The 19,031-nt window shown below is 43.8% G+C and overlaps 1 protein-coding gene across 3 annotated transcripts in view; it reads left to right on the forward strand.

Moving 5' to 3' along the window:
- The window catches only part of USP25 (ubiquitin specific peptidase 25), a 528,720-nt gene that overhangs the window by 60,742 nt on the left and 448,947 nt on the right, over window positions 1-19,031 (forward strand). For all 3 annotated transcript variants that reach the window (XM_078658355.1, XM_078658353.1, XM_078658354.1), the window contains exon 2: window positions 8,678-8,755. In XM_078658355.1, the coding sequence (XP_078514481.1) occupies window positions 8,678-8,755 (78 nt within the window). The remainder of the gene's footprint in view (window positions 1-8,677; window positions 8,756-19,031) is intronic.

Here is a 19,031-nt window from a genome sequence, read left to right on the forward strand (position 1 = left end):
TACACATAGAATGTATAGGATAATCATGCTCCTTCTATTCTTAAACCGTAGTGAACACGTTTCTTGCCTAGTCAGTCCAAACCAGGATCGATGGCAATTCATCAGGCCCTCATAAACTACCTAAACTAATTCCTGTGGGCGTCCTGTTTTTTTCTTTAATTTAGTGCTCCCAGAAACAGTGCTGTCATATAAACCTTGTTATTGAGGTCTTACATCCCTGATAGAGGTGTATCATTTCTAAAATACTTTGACAAAATTCCCTTTCTAAGAGGGCCCCTTGGGACTTGTAAGATCCAGACTGTCGGAAGATAATTTCTCCTTTTGCAGCTCTTGTTTCTTCGTCTGCCTGTTTACACAAATGTGAAGAAAAACATTTTGGAGTTAGTAGGTAAGAAGTTTCTGGCAAAGAGCCCCCTCGTTGGATCTGTTCGACATTGCAGCAGCTTCCCTCCGAGGTGCATAGTCCGATGATGAAGCATGCCCCCTTTAGGTGGGTGTGGGATTGTTCTTCAACAAGTTAAGGTTTCCATTGACCAGATATGGCCTGGATACCCAACATAGAAACCTGGACAGCTATCCTGGAATGCTCCGCTTTTGTGTTTGATATGGTTGATAGAGTGTGTACTGGACCAGAACTTCTTGTAGTTCTTTTGTTTTTGATAATAAGTATATACAGATAGCTACTTGGACCCCCCTGGAGCCTGGTGTGGCGGGAAACCACATGTATTTCCTTCAGATGGGCCTGGGCTATAAAGAACAACAGCGGAGGAAGGAGTGGGAGGGATGGGCGTGACTGTTAACTGTTTTGGGTTGTATCCGTTCTCCACCTTGCAACTACCTTTCTTCTTAATAAATGTTCATGACCAGGTATGGGTCACCTTATCTAGGGGTACATAGCTACTATGCAAAGTGTTTAGCTTGTGGATACGTTTCAGCTCACTTCAGTGTAACTGAATATAATTTCAGCTCATCAATTTGTAGTCTATTGCCTGTTTCTATTCTTATTAGTCAGTATTGCACTAAAACCTTAAAAGGTATACAAACACTTGGCCTCTCAGGAAGTGTAATCCACTTTACTGTGTCAGACATTAGTGAAGTGGTCTCCAATCTTTAGAGTAGCGAGAGCTACTTCTGGTCTATGAAAACCATCTTGATCATCTGCTTTGTATATGGATCGCATAACAGCACAAAAGCACCCAGTTCTTCTGCACTCGGCATACAGGAACCAACAGTTCTTACCTGTGGGTTAATTTTGTCGATCTTAAGTCTTCTCGTTCATCATAACATTATTCTATTCATCAATATCCAGTAAACATGAATTGGCCGCTCACCCTGATGACTCCACATTTTGCATCCCACTTCCAGTGCGTGGGTCTATTGAAGTAGTGCAGCTTATCCCTTAATACGGAGAAGAATTGTGAACCAGGATTGTTCATGTTCCCAACTGCGGCCTTCAAGCTTTTATATATAGAAGTAAACTATAGTTATCTCATACCTTTTTAAAGGTATAATTAGAATGTTCTTGAAACATGACGTGTGCGACAGTGTGCTTCATTGAGAGAAACACCGTTGTGTTCAAAGCAGTATTTGTACAAAGAAGTTTCCAGTGAAGTTTTTAGGACAAGACCTATATAGGCAGTATTGTATGTGGCAGATTTGACAATTAGATGGAATTGGTGGTGGATGGCCATTTTGTAGACCAAATCAAGAGACCATACCACAGGCCGCTGACTCTCCAGCATCTCAGACCTTCACAAAGGTCCCATCACTAGGGGGGTGAAAATATTATGTAATTTGCTTTCACGTAATTGCATGAAATTCTTGAAAAATAATACATACATTCCAAAATTGCAAATCCATAATTTATTGCAATATTTTAGAGTGAAATCCGTCTGTTTCTTGCAGGGACTCAGTTTGTGCTAAAAAGAAATCCCAAAAATTGCCACAAATAGCCTCTCGTATTCTTGTTGTTTGCATTGTTTCCATCCTCCTGTGTAGTTATTTTACCATCACTGGTAGAAGGACATCATTTTGAGAATGACAAGTGTAATGCGAAAGACCCCAAATGACATGAACTACTTCTTGACCAATAACAAAGGAAGTCCATTTGCATTAAATTAGATTTACATTGCATTGTGGTGTATTAGGCAAATGTATTTTCAGTCGCCAGCTCTGCTGTTTCTGAAACTGTGGGTATGATTTTGCACGTTTCCTGTGATTTGCTCCTTAGACTTCCTTAAGTCTCTAAATTAAATTAAAGCAAATCATTTAGCCACTCTAATTTGGTAGTCTCTAACTTTCCAAGAAAGGGTCGGGACACCACCTAGGCAATAGGGTAGGGGTGTTTCGTTCTCTTCAAACATTTTATTTTCTGGTTAAAGGTTCAAATTGTTATTGTAGGAAGTGATTTGTGCGTTTCTTTAAAGTGAAATTAATATTTGTTTTAATGCAGTAGAAGGCCAACCTGGCGGGTCATTTGTTCCGAGGTCGGTGTAGTGAGTACCAATTCAAGAATGACTTTGCCCAGGTCCCGGAAAACAAACATCCATTCCTATTTATAAACCGCATCATTTTGTAAGTTTTAATGCATGTACTTTTTCATTTAACTATTTACTTAAGAAGTATGCAGGTTTTGGCTCCAAGAGAGTCCAGATTGCACTACCTCTCAGCCTCTTGCTGAATTACTTCTCCCAAGCATTTTTAAGGCAATAGATGGGTTACGGGAACAGCCTTCTCCCAGAGATTAGACTAGGATTTGTTGGAAAAACTTATGTTCATCAGATACAAAACTGCAGGTAAGATAGAACAGGCCAGATTGTTTTCAGCATTTGCTCATCCTGGCCTCCACTGGCTTCGTGTGTAACTTGTTCCCATTTTGATATAGTCGTAAAGAGGTATGGAATGATTCCGTGATCATTTGCGGATTAGTTTTATTCCCTGAATAGCTGGATTTTGTTCTGTAATATCAGAGTATCAGCATGGCGTTGTCTCTCAGCAGGACAGGAATTCTGGTATATTCTACTTTACAATAGAACTGCAAACGCCAAATAGTGCTTTCTTGACCTAAAGTTCCACTTTTCTATCGGCCTTTCCAAGTTTGGCCGTTTGTTGGGAGCGAGGTTGGCATGTGGAAAAAAGAAGATAGGTTTGTTTTAAGGAATGTATGTAACTTAACAAAAGATGCCTGCGTAAGGTTACAAGGCCTACTCTTAACCAGCTACTGAGGTGCAGAAAGCACACCTTACCCATTGTATTTGTGATACAACCACACAACTTTAAATGTAACCTCACAAATGACCTCACTGACCACATCATAAGAACCCTCATTGTTCACAACATTGCTTTGGCAAAACACTAATAACTTATTTTTCACAAAGAAGTGAAAATATTACACCTTTTGGGCTAGGTGGAAATGTCTAAAACTAAGGTGAATCTTCTCTTCGTGCTGAGCAGTGCGTAGTGCGACACTGGTGCTGATAATTCTGTGCTTTTGGACTCTGTCATGCACACATGATTTCGAGAATCAAATTGTTCTAGGCCTTTGCTAGACATCTAATTTAAAACCCTATTTTGTTCTTTCTTTCTTTCTAAAAAAAAAAAAAAAAGTTTTATCTGGTGGGAACAGCATCACTGATAATTTTGTGTCTCACACAAGAAACACTTCAGTTAAAGCGTAATACATTCTGCGGTTTCTTGGTTAAAGAAGTAAAGTTAAGTGAACTGCAATGGCATTTGCCATGAGGGGAAAAATGGCGATGGGAATTATTACACCTATATCACCTAGCTACTGGGGATAAACCACTTCCAACAGCTCAGAACAACACATCTTTATTTAGATCCCCAGTGCAGTTTTAAGAGACAACAGTTTACTTGACAGTAGGCAATACAGGCAAAACAGCCAGGCGTCAACCTCCATAAGCGACACAAACCAGAAAGACCTGATTTGCAGAGCTGACCAAGACTAATAAAAAGACTAATACATACTAATGTTGCTTGTTGATGGGCCCTTGAAGTGGAAGTAGGAATTTCCATTTGCATATGGTTGCTCATTAAAAGTCTACAGGTTATTCAAAATTAAGTGCAGTACCCTTAAAATTAGGGAAAAAATCACTCAAAGCCCAAGTTTATGGGGATGCAACCGAATTCTTTCACATACAAATTAGTTCCTGAAGTGCCAAGGACTACTCAATGTAACCAAATACCACTGGATTAACTACTAACTTTGGGTTCCGAACAGCTGCTACTTGGCATAAAGCGCTTCATTTCCTTGACTGATAATGAATGGGATCAATTGTCTAATTCTGATCGCCCCCCCCCCCGCGCGCCCCCCCCCCCCCCCCCCCAAAACCCCCCCAGCAATTGGGACTCATGTCTTCTTGTACTTCTCAACCTCGGAGTAGCATTAAAAGCCAATAATCGTACAGACTTACTCAACACGGATGGTCCCGAATAGGCTTAGATGGAATCATACTGTGTCCTTATGCTCTTCTCCCAATTTACATTTTTCTTGCCTTTTTACCAGCATACTAAATGTATTGAGAACATGACTCGCTTTTAACCTGAATGCAAGCTTGGACACATGTTGCTCATGTGGCAAATAATTCTATGTCTATTGTTAGTTCATATTTTGCCTGTGGGAACACTTTAGAGTTCAAAGCAGCAATGTCTTTTTGGGAGGTGAGAGGGGATTCAGGAATTTTGACAGTCTACTTGCCTCCTTAGCAACCTGGCTGGCACTAGTAAGCACCATTTATCTGAAATAAAACCGCTTTTGACGGCATAAAACAAACGTATTATATTTTGCTGTGTGGTTATGTCAACATTAAACTCCCCCCCCCCCCCTCCCCCTCCCCCTCATCTCTGGAATTCTTCCTTCAATGCTTGGAATAAGAGGAGAAAAAGGAGGGCCGTATACGCATGAGGAGTGTGACGTTTTTTCCTCTCTCGTCAAAAGCTTGCAAAGGTCGTGGTAACAGCGAACCGATAACACTGGAAATCGGGCCTGTTGGAACCACGTTCTCATAAAGCCGATCGGTATATTTCCTCAACATCGGCCACTGTTGCAGGAGTCACATGCCTGTATCGAGCAATACGGGAAGCCATGCTTCAGCTCATAGAGACCCTGAGATTCGGTTGGGAGGAGAACTTGAGGATTCCCATGATGGACGAAGATTGGGAGACCATTCTAGAGAAGAATAGCAAAGGTATCCAGAAATGCCCGGTTCCAGCTAATCTGTTTTTTTGTCCTACATAGGGCGTATTTGACTATAGGGAGCATCAATAAATATTTTAATATGACCGGGCGTCCTGTCCAAGATATTGGGAGGTGGAAGCTGATCTCATGCATATGATGTGGTCCTGTGTCTCACTGACTACTTACTGGGAGGAGATAACTAGCAGTTGTGGACATCATATTGAGGGGCGTCCCTTGCTCTCAAGGCCATTGTCTCCTGCACAGATTGCCACACACTTCCAAGACTAAGGTCACAAGTAGATTCCAAGACTTGGCTTGCATACTGGTGAAAAGGGAAATCACTGGAAACTGGAAGGTTCACGGCAGTCCCCTGCTCATAACATGGTGCAGGGAGCTTGAAAGATGAGCTGGGTATGAGGGGCGGTACTGCTGCGAGAAGCTAGGGCAGGACTAAGTTCAGTGGATCCGGCACAGACATGGAAAACTTTGGTAACCTGCCTTTAGGACCTGAAACATCAGTTGCCAATGATGACCCCACAGGGCTCACCTATTGCTGCTCCCGCTTGAACAGCTGTGTTCATGAACTGCATTGAGGATATTACACATTTCACTGACAACCTCTATGGCATAAACACCTGGAATAATGGGACGGTATTGCGTATACTTTTTCAACAGCTGTTTGGGTCACCTCGGGACACAGCTTATGGAGGGGAGGGAGGGGTGTTTAAGGCGTTTGAACACTGATTTACTGAGGACAACTGTATAGCTGTGATGTATTGGATGATGCGAGTTGTCTGTAATCTGTTGATGTAATAAACCGCAATAAAATCTGTTAAAGTCCTGATTATTGCGTTTTGCATAGATTTTTCTTCGTATAGAGAGGCCAGTTTTCCTGTTTCAAGCAAGCGAGGCTTGACCAGACCCACTGAGGGACAACATGCTTATTTGAATAATAATTCCGTGCTGAAATTTTCTGCAGAAACCTTCTGTGCATGTTTATAGTTTACGGATATTTTCTGTGGTACTGCTGAGATCAAAACTGTTCTCTGCAAACTATATCTCCTGTATAAAAACCTTCCGAAACTTAAACAATTGCATAAGTCACTCTCTTCAAGCAGATGTCACAAAGGGACAAACTTTGCAAAGTTCCCCAAACTTTAATGAATAAATAAAAAAAAAATCTTTGCAACTAAATTCATCATTCTTTTGCTCACCATGCCACCCCACTTTAGACCTGGCCATATGCAAATCAGTTTTGACCCTGTGCCTCATGGTAACCGTCCAGCCCGAGCTGCCAAGCCAAGTCTTCCCTGGACCGGAAACAAGCATCCTAGGACCGGTTTCGGGGTTTCACTCCTCATCAGCCAGGATAGCTTGAATCCAATGGCACAGTGAGCCCTGGACCCACGCCTGGGCGTACCCGGTGCACTTAGGGCAAGAAAGCAAAAGACACACAATTGATAGACAGAATGCAGAGCAAATCAAAACATTCACCCCAGTTAAGCGATCTTGGTTAAATCCATTATGCTTTTGCTCACCATGCCATCCCAGTGATGAGGGTTGTTACCCCGAAAGCGGTCCCAGGATGCTAGTTTCAGGTCCAGGGAAGATATGACTTGGCAGTTTGGGCTGGACTGTTCCCATGAGGCACAGGGTCAAGACTGATTTGCATATAGCCGTTTCTGAACTCGGGTGGCGAAGTGAGCTAAAGAACGATGATGGATTCAACCCAGATCTGTGATTGGGGGTGAGTGTCTGAAAAGTTGCAGCGCTCCATCCATCATCTCCTTGTGTTTGCTTTGTTCGCCCTAAGTTGGCATGGTAAGCCCAGATGTGGGTCCTTTGCTCACTTTACACTGGATTCAAGCTGGCTGATGAGGGTTGTTACCCCAAAACCAGACCCAGGATGCTTGTTTCCAGGGAAGACATGGTTTGGCAATTCGAGCTGGACTGTTCCCATGGGGCACTGGGTCAAGACTGATTTGCATATAGTTGTCTGAACTGGGGGGGCGAAGCGAGCTAAAGAACGATGATGGATTCGACTCAAATCTGTGACTGGGGGGGGACCTTGTGGTTGCTTTGTTTGATAGTGGGGTTATATAATCACACTTAGCACTCTACACAAGTCAAGAAAGAACAATAAAGCGGAAAGCACAATAAAGCAAATAATTATTTATGCTAGTATTAGTTTCTTTTATTAAAACATGGAGAAACTTACTTTGATAACTTGACAGTAGCTAAAACCTATGTATATCCACTTATAACAATATAAATACATTGAATGAAAAGTGTTAATATTGATGTTCTGCCTTTACATCCATAATTATTTTATAGAAACATGCACTGTGTTTTGGGGGTGTCAACATCCCGCTTCCTCATAGAGGAATTTTGATAATTCGCTGCAGGAGTTAACATTTTTTGTTTGTTTAAGTGTATATAATAAGGCCAGTTACACATAGATGAAACATCACTAAAAACAAAAGACACCAAAACAGAAAAATGTCAGTCAAAGATTCTTTATTCAGCCAAGAAAGGCCATAAAAGCACACAAGTAAAACACTTGTACAAAATACACTTCTAAATACAGATTGAGACCCCCACCCAGTTGAAGGTGTCGACCGAAACGTGTGGGTCATCTCATTAGAATTGTTTTGTGTGCTAGAGTATATTTGGTGTTCACACAATAAAATAGACCTTTGCGCAATATCTCCTGAATTTCAAAAATCTGTTCTGTGCTGCTGTGTTTGACGTTCGGGAGGAGAATGCTGTGAAGCAGTATATATGTATGTGTATATATATCAGTAAGGGAAATGTTTATTTTTAACGATATGATCATTACATCCAAACATCAAAGCATAACTAACTAATTAGACCTTTCTAAATCAAGCAATATTGCCATCGATATGTTCATGGTTTATAAGGCAACGCTTTAAGTTTCCAAATCATACTTATCAATAAGCATTTTTTATAAATGAAATATTGAGAATTTTACCTCTCTCATTCTTGATACATCTTTCTGTTTTACATACGGTACAATCTCTTCCAAAGAATAGATTAAGCATTTCAACGTTAGTATACAAAAGTTAAAATATAGAGATGCATCAGATCAACAAATCACCATGATATGTACATGAGGTTTCTTCACACGTTTAAGACCAGTACTCAGGTCACCAGTTGGACTCCCCTTAAGTGCCACCTTGAATTATCAACAAGGCACAAAAAGAGTTGTAAGAGTGTTTTTTTTTTTTTTTTTTGTGCTAGCGCTATCGAAAGCACCTTAGGATGGACTGTATCGTTGTAATCGAGAAGGTTGGTTGGTCACCCACTCGGTGGGTAAAAGCTTAGGCAGGGACACTTTTCAACAGGGGGTTTGAGTTTCCTTTTCTCCTTTCATTGTATAAAAAGGAACCCTTTTTATGCTGTATAGTGCTTAAGACCTTTATTTCATGATGATACTCACTGCATGTTCTTTTTTGCTTACAGCATCAGCAGACCTTTTTGAATCAATTGAGGGAGATCACCGGCATCAATGACCTCCAGATTCTGCAGCAGGCCTTCAAGGTATGCTTGATTTCATCTCAAATTTGAATTTCCTGCAGTTTTTCAGTAGTATATAAAGGCACTGGGGTCTCCATGTTTCCAAAATTCAATTAACATATAAGCATAGGAAGCAAATGTATTAAAAAATGTTTGTCCCACTGCACTCCCACAGTAGTGTGATTGTCAGTGACTTTAAAACCTAGATTAATGCACACTGTACATACCTTCTATATTTCCTATACCGTGACCAACACATCTTTGATACTGTTAGAGACTACACTTCTGAAGTATTTGTTTCATTAGCAACTTGCATGCTTGTTATTTTTGTTATAGTTTAAGCTCCAATAAAAATAAATATTAAAATATGAAGTGTAGTAGCAAGTTGATACCAGAATACAGGTTGTGATCAGGAGTACATCGTTGTAATTGTGACACTTCTAGACGTCATACTACACACGCTTTTATGTAATGCTTTGCAGACGTTTACTATGTGCCCAGAATCGTACACTTTCTATGTTCAGAGTTGAAACCAGTATCAATACCCAATGATACTAAGCAAACATAGCCACTTAACCACGTCTTCTTCCATGAAATGCCTCTCACAGATGTTCTTCAACCAATGTTCTCAGTAATTAGTCTTTTGGTGTGGCATCTGCAAGGCAATAAGTCTGGTGAATGACCATTGAGTGTTCAACGTTGAGTGTTAAATGAATTAACACAGCGGAAGGTCCTTCTTAAAGACCTAAACAAACAGTATCATCATGCTTGCCTTTAAAGTCTGGTTCAATTCCTGTACCTCACACATGACGAGTATTGACAGAATACATTTAAGGCTATACCCATCCTTTTTATAACCCCTCGTATGTATTTCACAACAGAAGGCAGCAAAGCTGTACAAAACCGTAGCTTGCTGCTTAGGCCCATGCTGTCTCTTCTAAAATAATTCAGAGATTTAGAAAGTGTATTGCTACATGGTTAGAGTTCTCAAAAAAGTGAACAAATGTAAATATTTAAGAAGATGTGTGGATAAACTACTTTAAGAAAATATATATTACACAGAAAATATGTATCTCACAATCAGAGAGACTTGGAAAGTAATAATTTAAATAATTTAAAACATACTAAAAGTAAAAATCTTTCGATAAAAGGAGACCTTGTATCCGGAATTTCTTAATTCTAGAACAGTGGTGCTTAATTATGCAATGCCTGCATTAGAAAGGAGATGGAGCCAAACTGATAGCACCATTGCAGAAGAGGCGGTTGATGGAGTAGTGCTATAAGTTCAAATGGTTGTAGGTTAGGGTGGTCTTATCCTAAAAATACCTTGGGCATTAAAACTTAGTGTATGACTTTAAAACCTATGACTTTAGAACAGAAGACCGTATCTAAGAACACTCGAGTTCAACCTGTGCTGCCTCGACACAAGTAGGTGCTCTGTCTAGGTGCCTGGCCTCCCTGACCAGGGGATAGCTACTTGGAAAGAGCCGATTCAGATGACGTGAGGATTGGGGCGTTCAGTCCTGGGTGCATTGAAACCTTTGTCACCGCTCCGCACTATCGCATGATTCAAGGCATCAACATGTTTCAAGTAACAGTTTATATATTTTAACAAAGTGCAGTTCAGTGTGGTTTTAGATGGACCAAAGCAGGCTAAGACTGCTTCCCTGCAGGATCTTATTCAATTATCGATCAACCCTCTGCATAGCAAGTCCCTTCTGACCTCTAGGAGGGAGGGGCGCAGGCACAATATGTGTATTATATCCTCCTTTTGCTGTTTACAAAGCTGGCAAGTTACCTGTCCCCCCCCCCCCTTTTCCATGATGGATAGTGGGTTGGATAGGGATTACCCCCATCCTAAGCTTCATAAACAAGGCTTTTTTCCATTCGTTATAAAGTTCAGGTAGCCCTCGGTTTCAGATGTTGGTAGGTAGACAATGTCATCCAGCTGTGTTTGCGTACTGAATGAGTGGCCTTGTCTTCTATTAATGAGAGCCATTTTGTGCTGGTTTTTGCAACCCTTTTGAATTCCTGGTGACTGTTAGGTCCCAGGTGTTTGTTAGGCCAAAGGCAAGCCAGGCCTCAGTAGGGTGTCTGGGATATTGAGTTAAGCGAGTTTCTGCCACAGCTTTTCCCTGTCAACGCTATCTAAGGCAGATTGGTGATCAATAAAGCCCATATAAACAGGGTGGTTTTTGAGTTCTGCCTGATCGATCAGCAGAGAGAGTGCAAGTAGGTTCACAGTTTTCCCTGGGTGCTTAACCCCTTCCAGGCTGATGACGAGCTCAGCTCGTCATGAGCGTAACCTGCCGTGCGCTCATGACGAGCTGAGCTCGTCATGTAACGCGGTAATTTTAAAATTGCCGCGTACAGCGGGAAAAGCCGCCGCATTGATGCGGTTAATGAACCCAGTTTGATTCGGGGGTATGATTTTATGTGTCTGTCCATGTTTGCAGTGAGTCCAGCAGCACACCAGCAAAGTATTTTGCTTTGTTGTCAATTAAAGCTCTAAAGCAATAATTTCTAGGGATCTTGCTCCCCACCCTTGAAGACTGGAGTTAGACTCCAGCCATGCCATAGGGGTGGGATGCAGTTCGCCAAGATGGTTGAGAAGAGAGGGGCTATCTTGGTGGTTCAAAATGTTGGGTCTTCCTTATATGTGGTTGGTGGTATGCTGCCTGGTCCTGGTGCCCCCTCTGTCCTGCCTTTAGCAATTTGTTTCTGCACTAGGACATTAATGACGTGGAACCCAGGTGGGGCCTGAGCACAGCATGCTATGGGATGTTCCTTGGGGTTTTTGGCCACCAGTTCTGTGCTTTGCGTGAGGGGATGTTCTAGTTGGGATTGTTTATTGAAATGATCGTGTAGGAAGTGATACCATACTGGCTCCAAAATGTTGGAGGAAGCCACCTTGGGGATAATGCAGCCCAGTCCATTTATGGTGCGCCAGAAGTTTGCAGAATTATTTGACCTGGGGCCATATTATGTACTGTGATTGTGTGCACCCGGCACACCTTTTTAAAGGTGCGCCGGGAGCAAACAATTACAATGCACCCTATTATGATGTATGCGCTGCCCCAAAGGCAGCGCATACATGTGAACATACGGAGCAGCTGCTCCGTCTTTTGACAGTGCAGGTAGCACCCGCCTGCACTTTAACAGGAAAATAGAGATCCCCTTACAGGCGGTGACTACACGGGGATGTCTGGGGTGACCTTGGGACCCTCTTTACCCCCTGCAGAGGGCTGCTCTCACAAGGTGCACTCAGTGTGCCAACTTTTAAATGGCATACTGTCAGTGTGCCTCCTGAGGACTGCTTTGACTCTGCGCCTGCATCTGTTGACTGGGTGTGAGTGTTTGATTCAGATGCTCCGTCCATCACCACCCCCTTTTGTGCCGCTTTTGGCCGCCATAAGTGTGGCAGGGTATGCTCCGACGTGAGTCCCTTGCTCACTTTGCCACTGGATTCAAGCAAGCCGGGCTGAAGACGGCTGGAATACCAGAAACCGGTCCTCGGAAGCTTGTTTCCGGTCCAGGGAAGACATGGCTTGGCAGTTCGGGCTGGACTGTTCCCACGAGGCACAGGGTCAGACTGATTTGCATATAGCCATGTCTGAACTGGGGTGGCAGAGTGGGCTAAAGAACGGTGATGGATTAAACCCAGATCTTTTGACTGGGTGTGAGTGTTTGATTGATTCAGATGCTCCGTCCATCACCACCCCCTTTTGTACTGCATCTGTACTATGGCGTGGGCGCAGAGTCAAAGGAATTCCCTCATTTGCATAGGGCACGTCCCTATGCAAATGAGGAAACACCTTCTGAAGGTAGCGTTGGCGTTCTAAGTGCCCCAGTGCTATTGGTATTATAGAAGGGAACGCACAAGCATCGGTGCCCCCTCCTATAATATCAAAGTGACCCGTGGGTGCGCAAAGCGGGCGCTAACGCCCATTGTGCTCACGGGGCACTTATTGTAATATGGTATCTGTTGTCATAAAGTAGTTTTGTCCAGAATAAATTACATGTCTCCCTTTGATGCTCTCTCTTTGCCACCTTCAAATGTCTTCGTGCTTCCCTTAGATTGCATAATATTTTTTGGCCCGACGGTGACCTTTTGAGGCTCCTCCACAACTGATTAGACCTTTTTTTTTGGCAATCCTTAGTAGGTGGCTGGTTCCTCCTCTGTAGGTAGCGCCCAGCTTTTGAGTTTTATGTTTTATTTATTTTCCTGGTACTGTCTTTGCGTGCTGTCCTGCAAGTTTTTCATTTCATGTTGCCCAGCTCCAAACTAGATCTTTCCCTTGATTGTAAGTGTTTACTAGTAGACGTTTGTCTTCAATGGCCAGACATGGAAGGGAATTCTTAGTGCACTTAATGCTTTTTAGGTTGATTGCATAACTTTCTGGGACGAAGTCTGCTGCGGCGTCAAACTCGTCCAACCTAATACTAAGGTTGAGCTCTTGGTCGATGGTCGCTGACCATCTTTTTGCCCCAGCCAAATGAGGTAATATTGTTCAGTAGGGGAAGACCGACTGGTGTATAGTCAAATTAGAGAAGCCTCAGTGTTTGTTAGATATGAAAAACCTGATGACTTGTCTCAGGGGGAACCGTCCCTTTAAGGCTCTCAAACCAAGGTGTTCTAAGTTTCCTTGGACTGCCCTTCCTTTCTTATCCTCCTCATGCCATCCGGGCTGATCTTGATTTGGTGTTTCCCAGACACTATCTTGTGCCTTTATTATCTCATTTGTGGGTATTTCCGACAATAGCCACACTTTGAAGTCCCCTGTTGGTATAATGTCCAGACTTGCATTCTCTGTTCTAAGATTTAGAATCATACTGATTAATTACTTCGAGAGAGTTATCCTTGAGCTTGGGTTTGGGTGAATATAAACATTTATTAAGGTTATTTTCTTTGACCGTTAGCAGGTTTGAATGATAAGCCCACTACTTGCAGCCCTGTGGTATTGCTGTATTGTTCCCAGGAGTGGATCACACTATTGATAGATACATAAATTGCAAGGCCACCACTATTCCGGCCATGCTTCTTTTTTGGTTGCAGGGCCATAGTGGTTCGTATAGCGCTCTAGTTGGTGTGCCAACTGCGACCAGGTCTCTTACATTATAATATTTTCAAAGAAGTGTAAGTAAGATACGACTTCCTGATTTCCTAGTTTGATAGCCAGCCCGTTTATGTTCCAAGTGGCATATCTTAAGGGGCTGTTCGGAAAGTCCGTTTTGGGGGATGATTTGTCAGCGTAAGAGTTGAGGGTCCCTGCAAGCCATTCCCAGTTCTGTGCTTGAGTTGTTACAATCACCCTTCATTCACTTGACTGGGGTACCAAGGTTTTTCCTAGTGCTCCTCTAAAGTAGGTTAGTCTGGGCTGAGTTATTTGTCTGTCCACATTCCTCAGACTTTTTAAGATGTGTGGGTATCCTGGTTTCTCTATGGGGGAGCTTGTACTCCACCACTGTTTGAAGGTGTCCGTGTGTCCCATTATTTCGGAGGCTGAATCCAAAGTGTGCCAGGTTTCCTTGGTGGTTTGATTTTATTTGCCGGGCCCAGAGCGATTAACCTGATAGATACAATCTCATGCGATGTAACTTCTCCAAAGGAACCAGTAGCTTTGATTAGTTTCAGGATGTTTCCATGGTTTAAAATATCAAATGCTCCTTTCGACTTGTGTTCAGGGCTGAAATAGTGTGCAACCTTGCCTCTGAGTAGCCATCTTGTACTCTAGCACGAGCTTCAGCTCCAGATTAAGGGGGCAGGGGAGGTTTGGTTGGATTCAAGTGGTCGGAGTGGATTGAGCTGTTCTTGACCTACTCCCCTGAGGAAGAGAAATGTGACAGTTGCCCCCCTGTTTTGCTGGACTGATTGCTGAAAAAGTGCAGATAGACCTCCTTTATGGGGATTGGGGGCCAGACTCGGTCTGTCAGTTACGGAGAGCAACTTGGTGGGATCTTTTTCACTTGGCGTAGCCGAGCCAATTGCATTTTGCATGGTGCTTGCTAGGTCCAATTACTCTGTGGAGGCCTTTTTTCCATGTTTGGTGGGCCTACTCCCTTTTGAAGCCAGGGTTTCGGCTCTGGGCTAGCCCCTCTCCCCCGCAGGGTGTCCTGGCCTACCGTGGCCCTAACTTACTTCTTGGTTTTTGCATGTTTTGCCTGATTAGCAACGTGGTCCCTATTTCATATCGTAACTGAATCAACCTCTGTTGGAATATTTTCTTTAATAGATTACATATTGTTAGTCTCTGGATTTTTCGGAATGAGTTTAGGGGTATGGCCAGATCCTGTAATTTTTCCTGGAAGGGTGGGTGGGGTAGTGTGGACTGAGCTTTTCCTTGTTTGGAACATGGGGTCAGACTCTATGTTGTGGTTCCTAGTTAGATTTTTATTTCCCTACTTTTCCTTCTTTTTGTTCGTTTGCATGCCAGCTTTCCTTTTTCTAGTCGATGTACCCTATCCGGTGTGACTGGGGAGGGGGGAGGAATTTTCCCCAGGGCCATGACTGCTATAGGGGCAGTGGAGGCAGGGAGGCAGTATGTATCAGGATTGCTGTCTGTTTTAGCCAACTTTAGAGAGTATCCAGTCTCGGCTGCCCCTTTGGCTTTTGTCTCGTCTGTGTAACCAGAAGGAACGTTTTTATCCATTTCCTCCTCCGCTTCCAAGACCATTCGCTGAAACCTTTGGGCTTTCTATTGGTTAGATCTTTCAGCTCCCCTATTAGCTTCGTCATCACCTCCGGGAGTGACCTTAGCTTGTCTAGGACTGGAGAAAAATTACATGTTTGACGTAAGCTCTTCCTGGGCTCGTTTTATCAGATTATTTAAATTAGTGATCTTTTTGTCGCTACTTGCTACATAAAAAACCAAGGTGTTTAAAAGGCTAATCTGTATGTCCATTTTGTTAGTTTGAAAGGACATTGTGCCCACAGACCTCTTCAGAATGGAGAGCCCAGGTTGAGTCTTGTTGCCCTTTAACTTCCTCTTTTGAACTTGTTGTTGTAGGACTTGAGGTTTTTGGGACTTCACTTCCATAGGATGACCGCATAATCTCCCATTCCTTTGAGTGGAGGTAGGCTAAGTCTTTTGAGACATTTTGGCGGTCTTCCTTCGGATGAGCCAGTTGGTTTCGTCCATACCCTCCAGTTGATCCATTTTCCGTAATACAAAGCATGCTTTGTTTCCCGGAGCAGCCCACTTCCTCTCTTCTGCCTCAATCTGGGAGATCAGGTGGGACAGATCTTCCCTGTGCAGTGAAGGATTGAGCAAGGGTTGCAATAGTTCCCCTTCCATCTTTTGTTTTGGGCTGCGACGCTGGTGCATCTCTCAGTAGTTTCTTTGTCCTCACATGATAGTACTGCTTCACCCCGTTGTTCGGTGCCAAGAGGCTGTCTGAAACACCGCCCTATCTAGGGCGGCTTGAGAGGCTGTCGCCCCTTTCTTTTGTAACCGCTACATAAGCAGCTCGGGTGACCCAAGGGATTTGCTTGTTCTGCTGCTCTTGGTGGTGTTTTATCCTGCTGAGGAAAGGCTGAGTTTGAGCCTCCTTATGTATGGTTATTATGGGGCTCAGCTGAATGGGCAGGCCCTTTATACTTGAATTACTGGAAAAGATGGCTGGTAATTCTTGGTTTCAAGAAATAGTGATAGGCCCTCGAAGGCTGGTTGCTGCTGTTTGTTATGTTTAATCAGTCTCGAGGTCTACTGTAGGTATAGTTGGTGTTAGAACTAGTATCCGGCCTGATATAGCTGTTGATTCTGAGCAGTCTGCCCTCCTCTTTTGCTTTTTGTCAGCTGATACCGGCACCACTGGCCCTCATGTTCTGCCACGGCGCATTTCTTTATCGGGTAATTCAGTCGGATTTAGGGCAATTGTAGAATGGGCTAGAGTTTGGTATGAGAGGCAGAGTATGCCAACAGTGGAGAGGGTGGCTCAGGTTGTTGTAGGCCTATGTCCTGTGGTGATTGGGGTGATCCACACTGGTTCCAGATCTGTGTGTGGTTTGCTCTCTTTAGTGATCCTTGAGACTTTAAACCCCTTTTGTGCTCGCTATGTCCTTTAAAAAAAAAAAAAATGTAACCCTTCTTTATGTATCTTTAATGTGTCCTTGATGTTATTGATTTGCTTTTATTACTTTACTTTTTTTTCTCCTTGGAGCTCTTGTGGAAGTTTCTTGGGTTTCTAGATCCTCTGATGTGGTGAGCACAAACAACACCAGCCTGATGCTGGCCACTTCCAAGGGTCACCAACTGCAGCTACACAGTTACCCTTGCGCCGTTGTGATAGACACTGGGGACTAGAGACTGAAGACAAGGGGACTGGAGGGTGGATTGCAGTAATTTCCTCCCGTACAGCTTGCCAGAACCAGGTGCACATACTAGTGCTAGTACTAAGACTGAGGCTGGGGGCGAAGAAAGGTTGTAGATGGGGGAGGTGGGGGGGGGGGGGGGAGAGTTGCAGGCTGCCGCTGCAGAGGGAGATAGCTTACCGTGCTCTGATTCCCGTGCGATGAGCTGACTGTGGTGGCGCCCCATTCCTGTCTTCAGGTTTCAGGGGCTTGTCTGGTACTTGCCTCTTGTCGTGGCCAGCTTCCAATCCCCCCCCCCCTGCTCCACCAAATCATACAGAGGAGTGCGGGCTGCTGAACAGACGCAGAGGAGCTGCAGCTGAAGGCAGGCCGATGCCGCTGGCGTTGTGGCTGGCGCATTGCAGGAGGCGTCCGCAGGAGTACCGTGCTCCGTGGTCCACACTGCGCTCCAGCTGCTCCGCTACTGCCCCCAGCGCCTAGGAATGGAGTGAGCCCGAGACCCGGATTCCAAAAAGGCCTCAGCCCGCAGCACCGAGATGGCCCTGCATGCACAGAGACAGTCCAGCATGGGCAAGCACTGCCGCTTCCTCAGCTGCCTCTGCCTCTAGCTTCTACCTCCTTGCTTCTTCCTCCGGAACTGCTCCTTCCTCCGGAACTGCTCCTCCTCCGTCAACTTGGAAAGTGGATTTTCTGCTGATTAAGTTAGTGCAGTTGCATGTCGATCAATAGGCTGGCATTGACTTCCTCCTTTTTGTTCAGTGGAAAACATTGGGAACTTTTACAACTTTTCCAGTGGTAAAGCTTGTGAACCCAGTGAGGTTCCACCGGAGATCATCCAGCATTTTCTTGGTTGGTGTATACTGGTGCTGCCTTATGTTTTAAATTTTACAAATTATTTTACGTTTGTGTCCTAGACGATCACTGTTGTCAAGATGACTGGAACAAGAACCTTTAGATAGAGAATTTCAAGCAGAGTTTCTTCTAATTGATGCATCTTCCCACAGATTCTTCACTTAATGAGTTCTCCTTCCAGGTGTTAGACTGGTTTGGATAGCTTTTACCTAGCAATAGCTCTTCAGTGCCACCAGGTGGTCTCATGAATCTTCAACTATGACTTGTCCGCCTGACATGTTGATGTTGGGCGCCAACTGGTACCCTGTGCTGTTTTGACATTGTCTGAAAATTCCAAAGTTTTCAGACTTTGAACCTTTTCACTTCATGCAGCAAGAGCGTGACCTTGTGGGACCCACATGTCATATGCATGTGTCGTTTAGGGTCAGAATTCAAAGCCATATCCTGCAACCACTGCACTTTGAAGCACCTGAAAGCCATCCGGGAGTAAGAGGCAAAGATATGTTTGGTCAATACCCACAGAGGTATGCCAAAGCATCCCCCTTCCCTCTGAACAGAGGGCCATATGTATGAACACATTTTCCCATAGACACAGAATGGGTAAAACACTTTGATACATCTGGCCCTAAGTGTCTCTTCAAGAAACACTCTCTAAAAGATTTTCCATTAGAAAAACAAAGCACACACAAAACGTACTGTAGACATTGGATACTCTTCTTCCTCAAGTAAACTGTTCTGCTTCTGGGACTGTTCAGTGTGTGATGCAATTCTTGATGGCAGACTCTTCTGTTGTGGTCGGACTCTTCCATGTGGTTGGATAAGATCCCCACATAAATAATGATGAGACTGGAGTTCCCAGCTCCTTTGCAGACCCACCGTGGGTTGAGGCATTCCAGTTCCCGTTTCAGGACAGCTCCTGTACCTTCTGGGACACTCCTCAAAGGTGAGTATAATCATGCAACATTAGTGACTCCAAATGAGTCCAACACAGACCCCTCCCAATGCTCTGCCTCCAGAGGCTCTCGCCGCACTGTCTAAGAAAAAGTTGAAGTGTTCCAAGGTGCTGTCTCTTGTTCAGTAAGAGCTTTCTTCTGAGCCAACTTGGACGCTTCCATCGAATCATTTGAAGTCTGCTGA

Source organism: Lissotriton helveticus, chromosome 8 (assembly GCF_964261635.1).
Source record: "Lissotriton helveticus chromosome 8, aLisHel1.1, whole genome shotgun sequence".
Taxonomy (NCBI): Eukaryota; Metazoa; Chordata; class Amphibia; order Caudata; family Salamandridae; genus Lissotriton; species Lissotriton helveticus.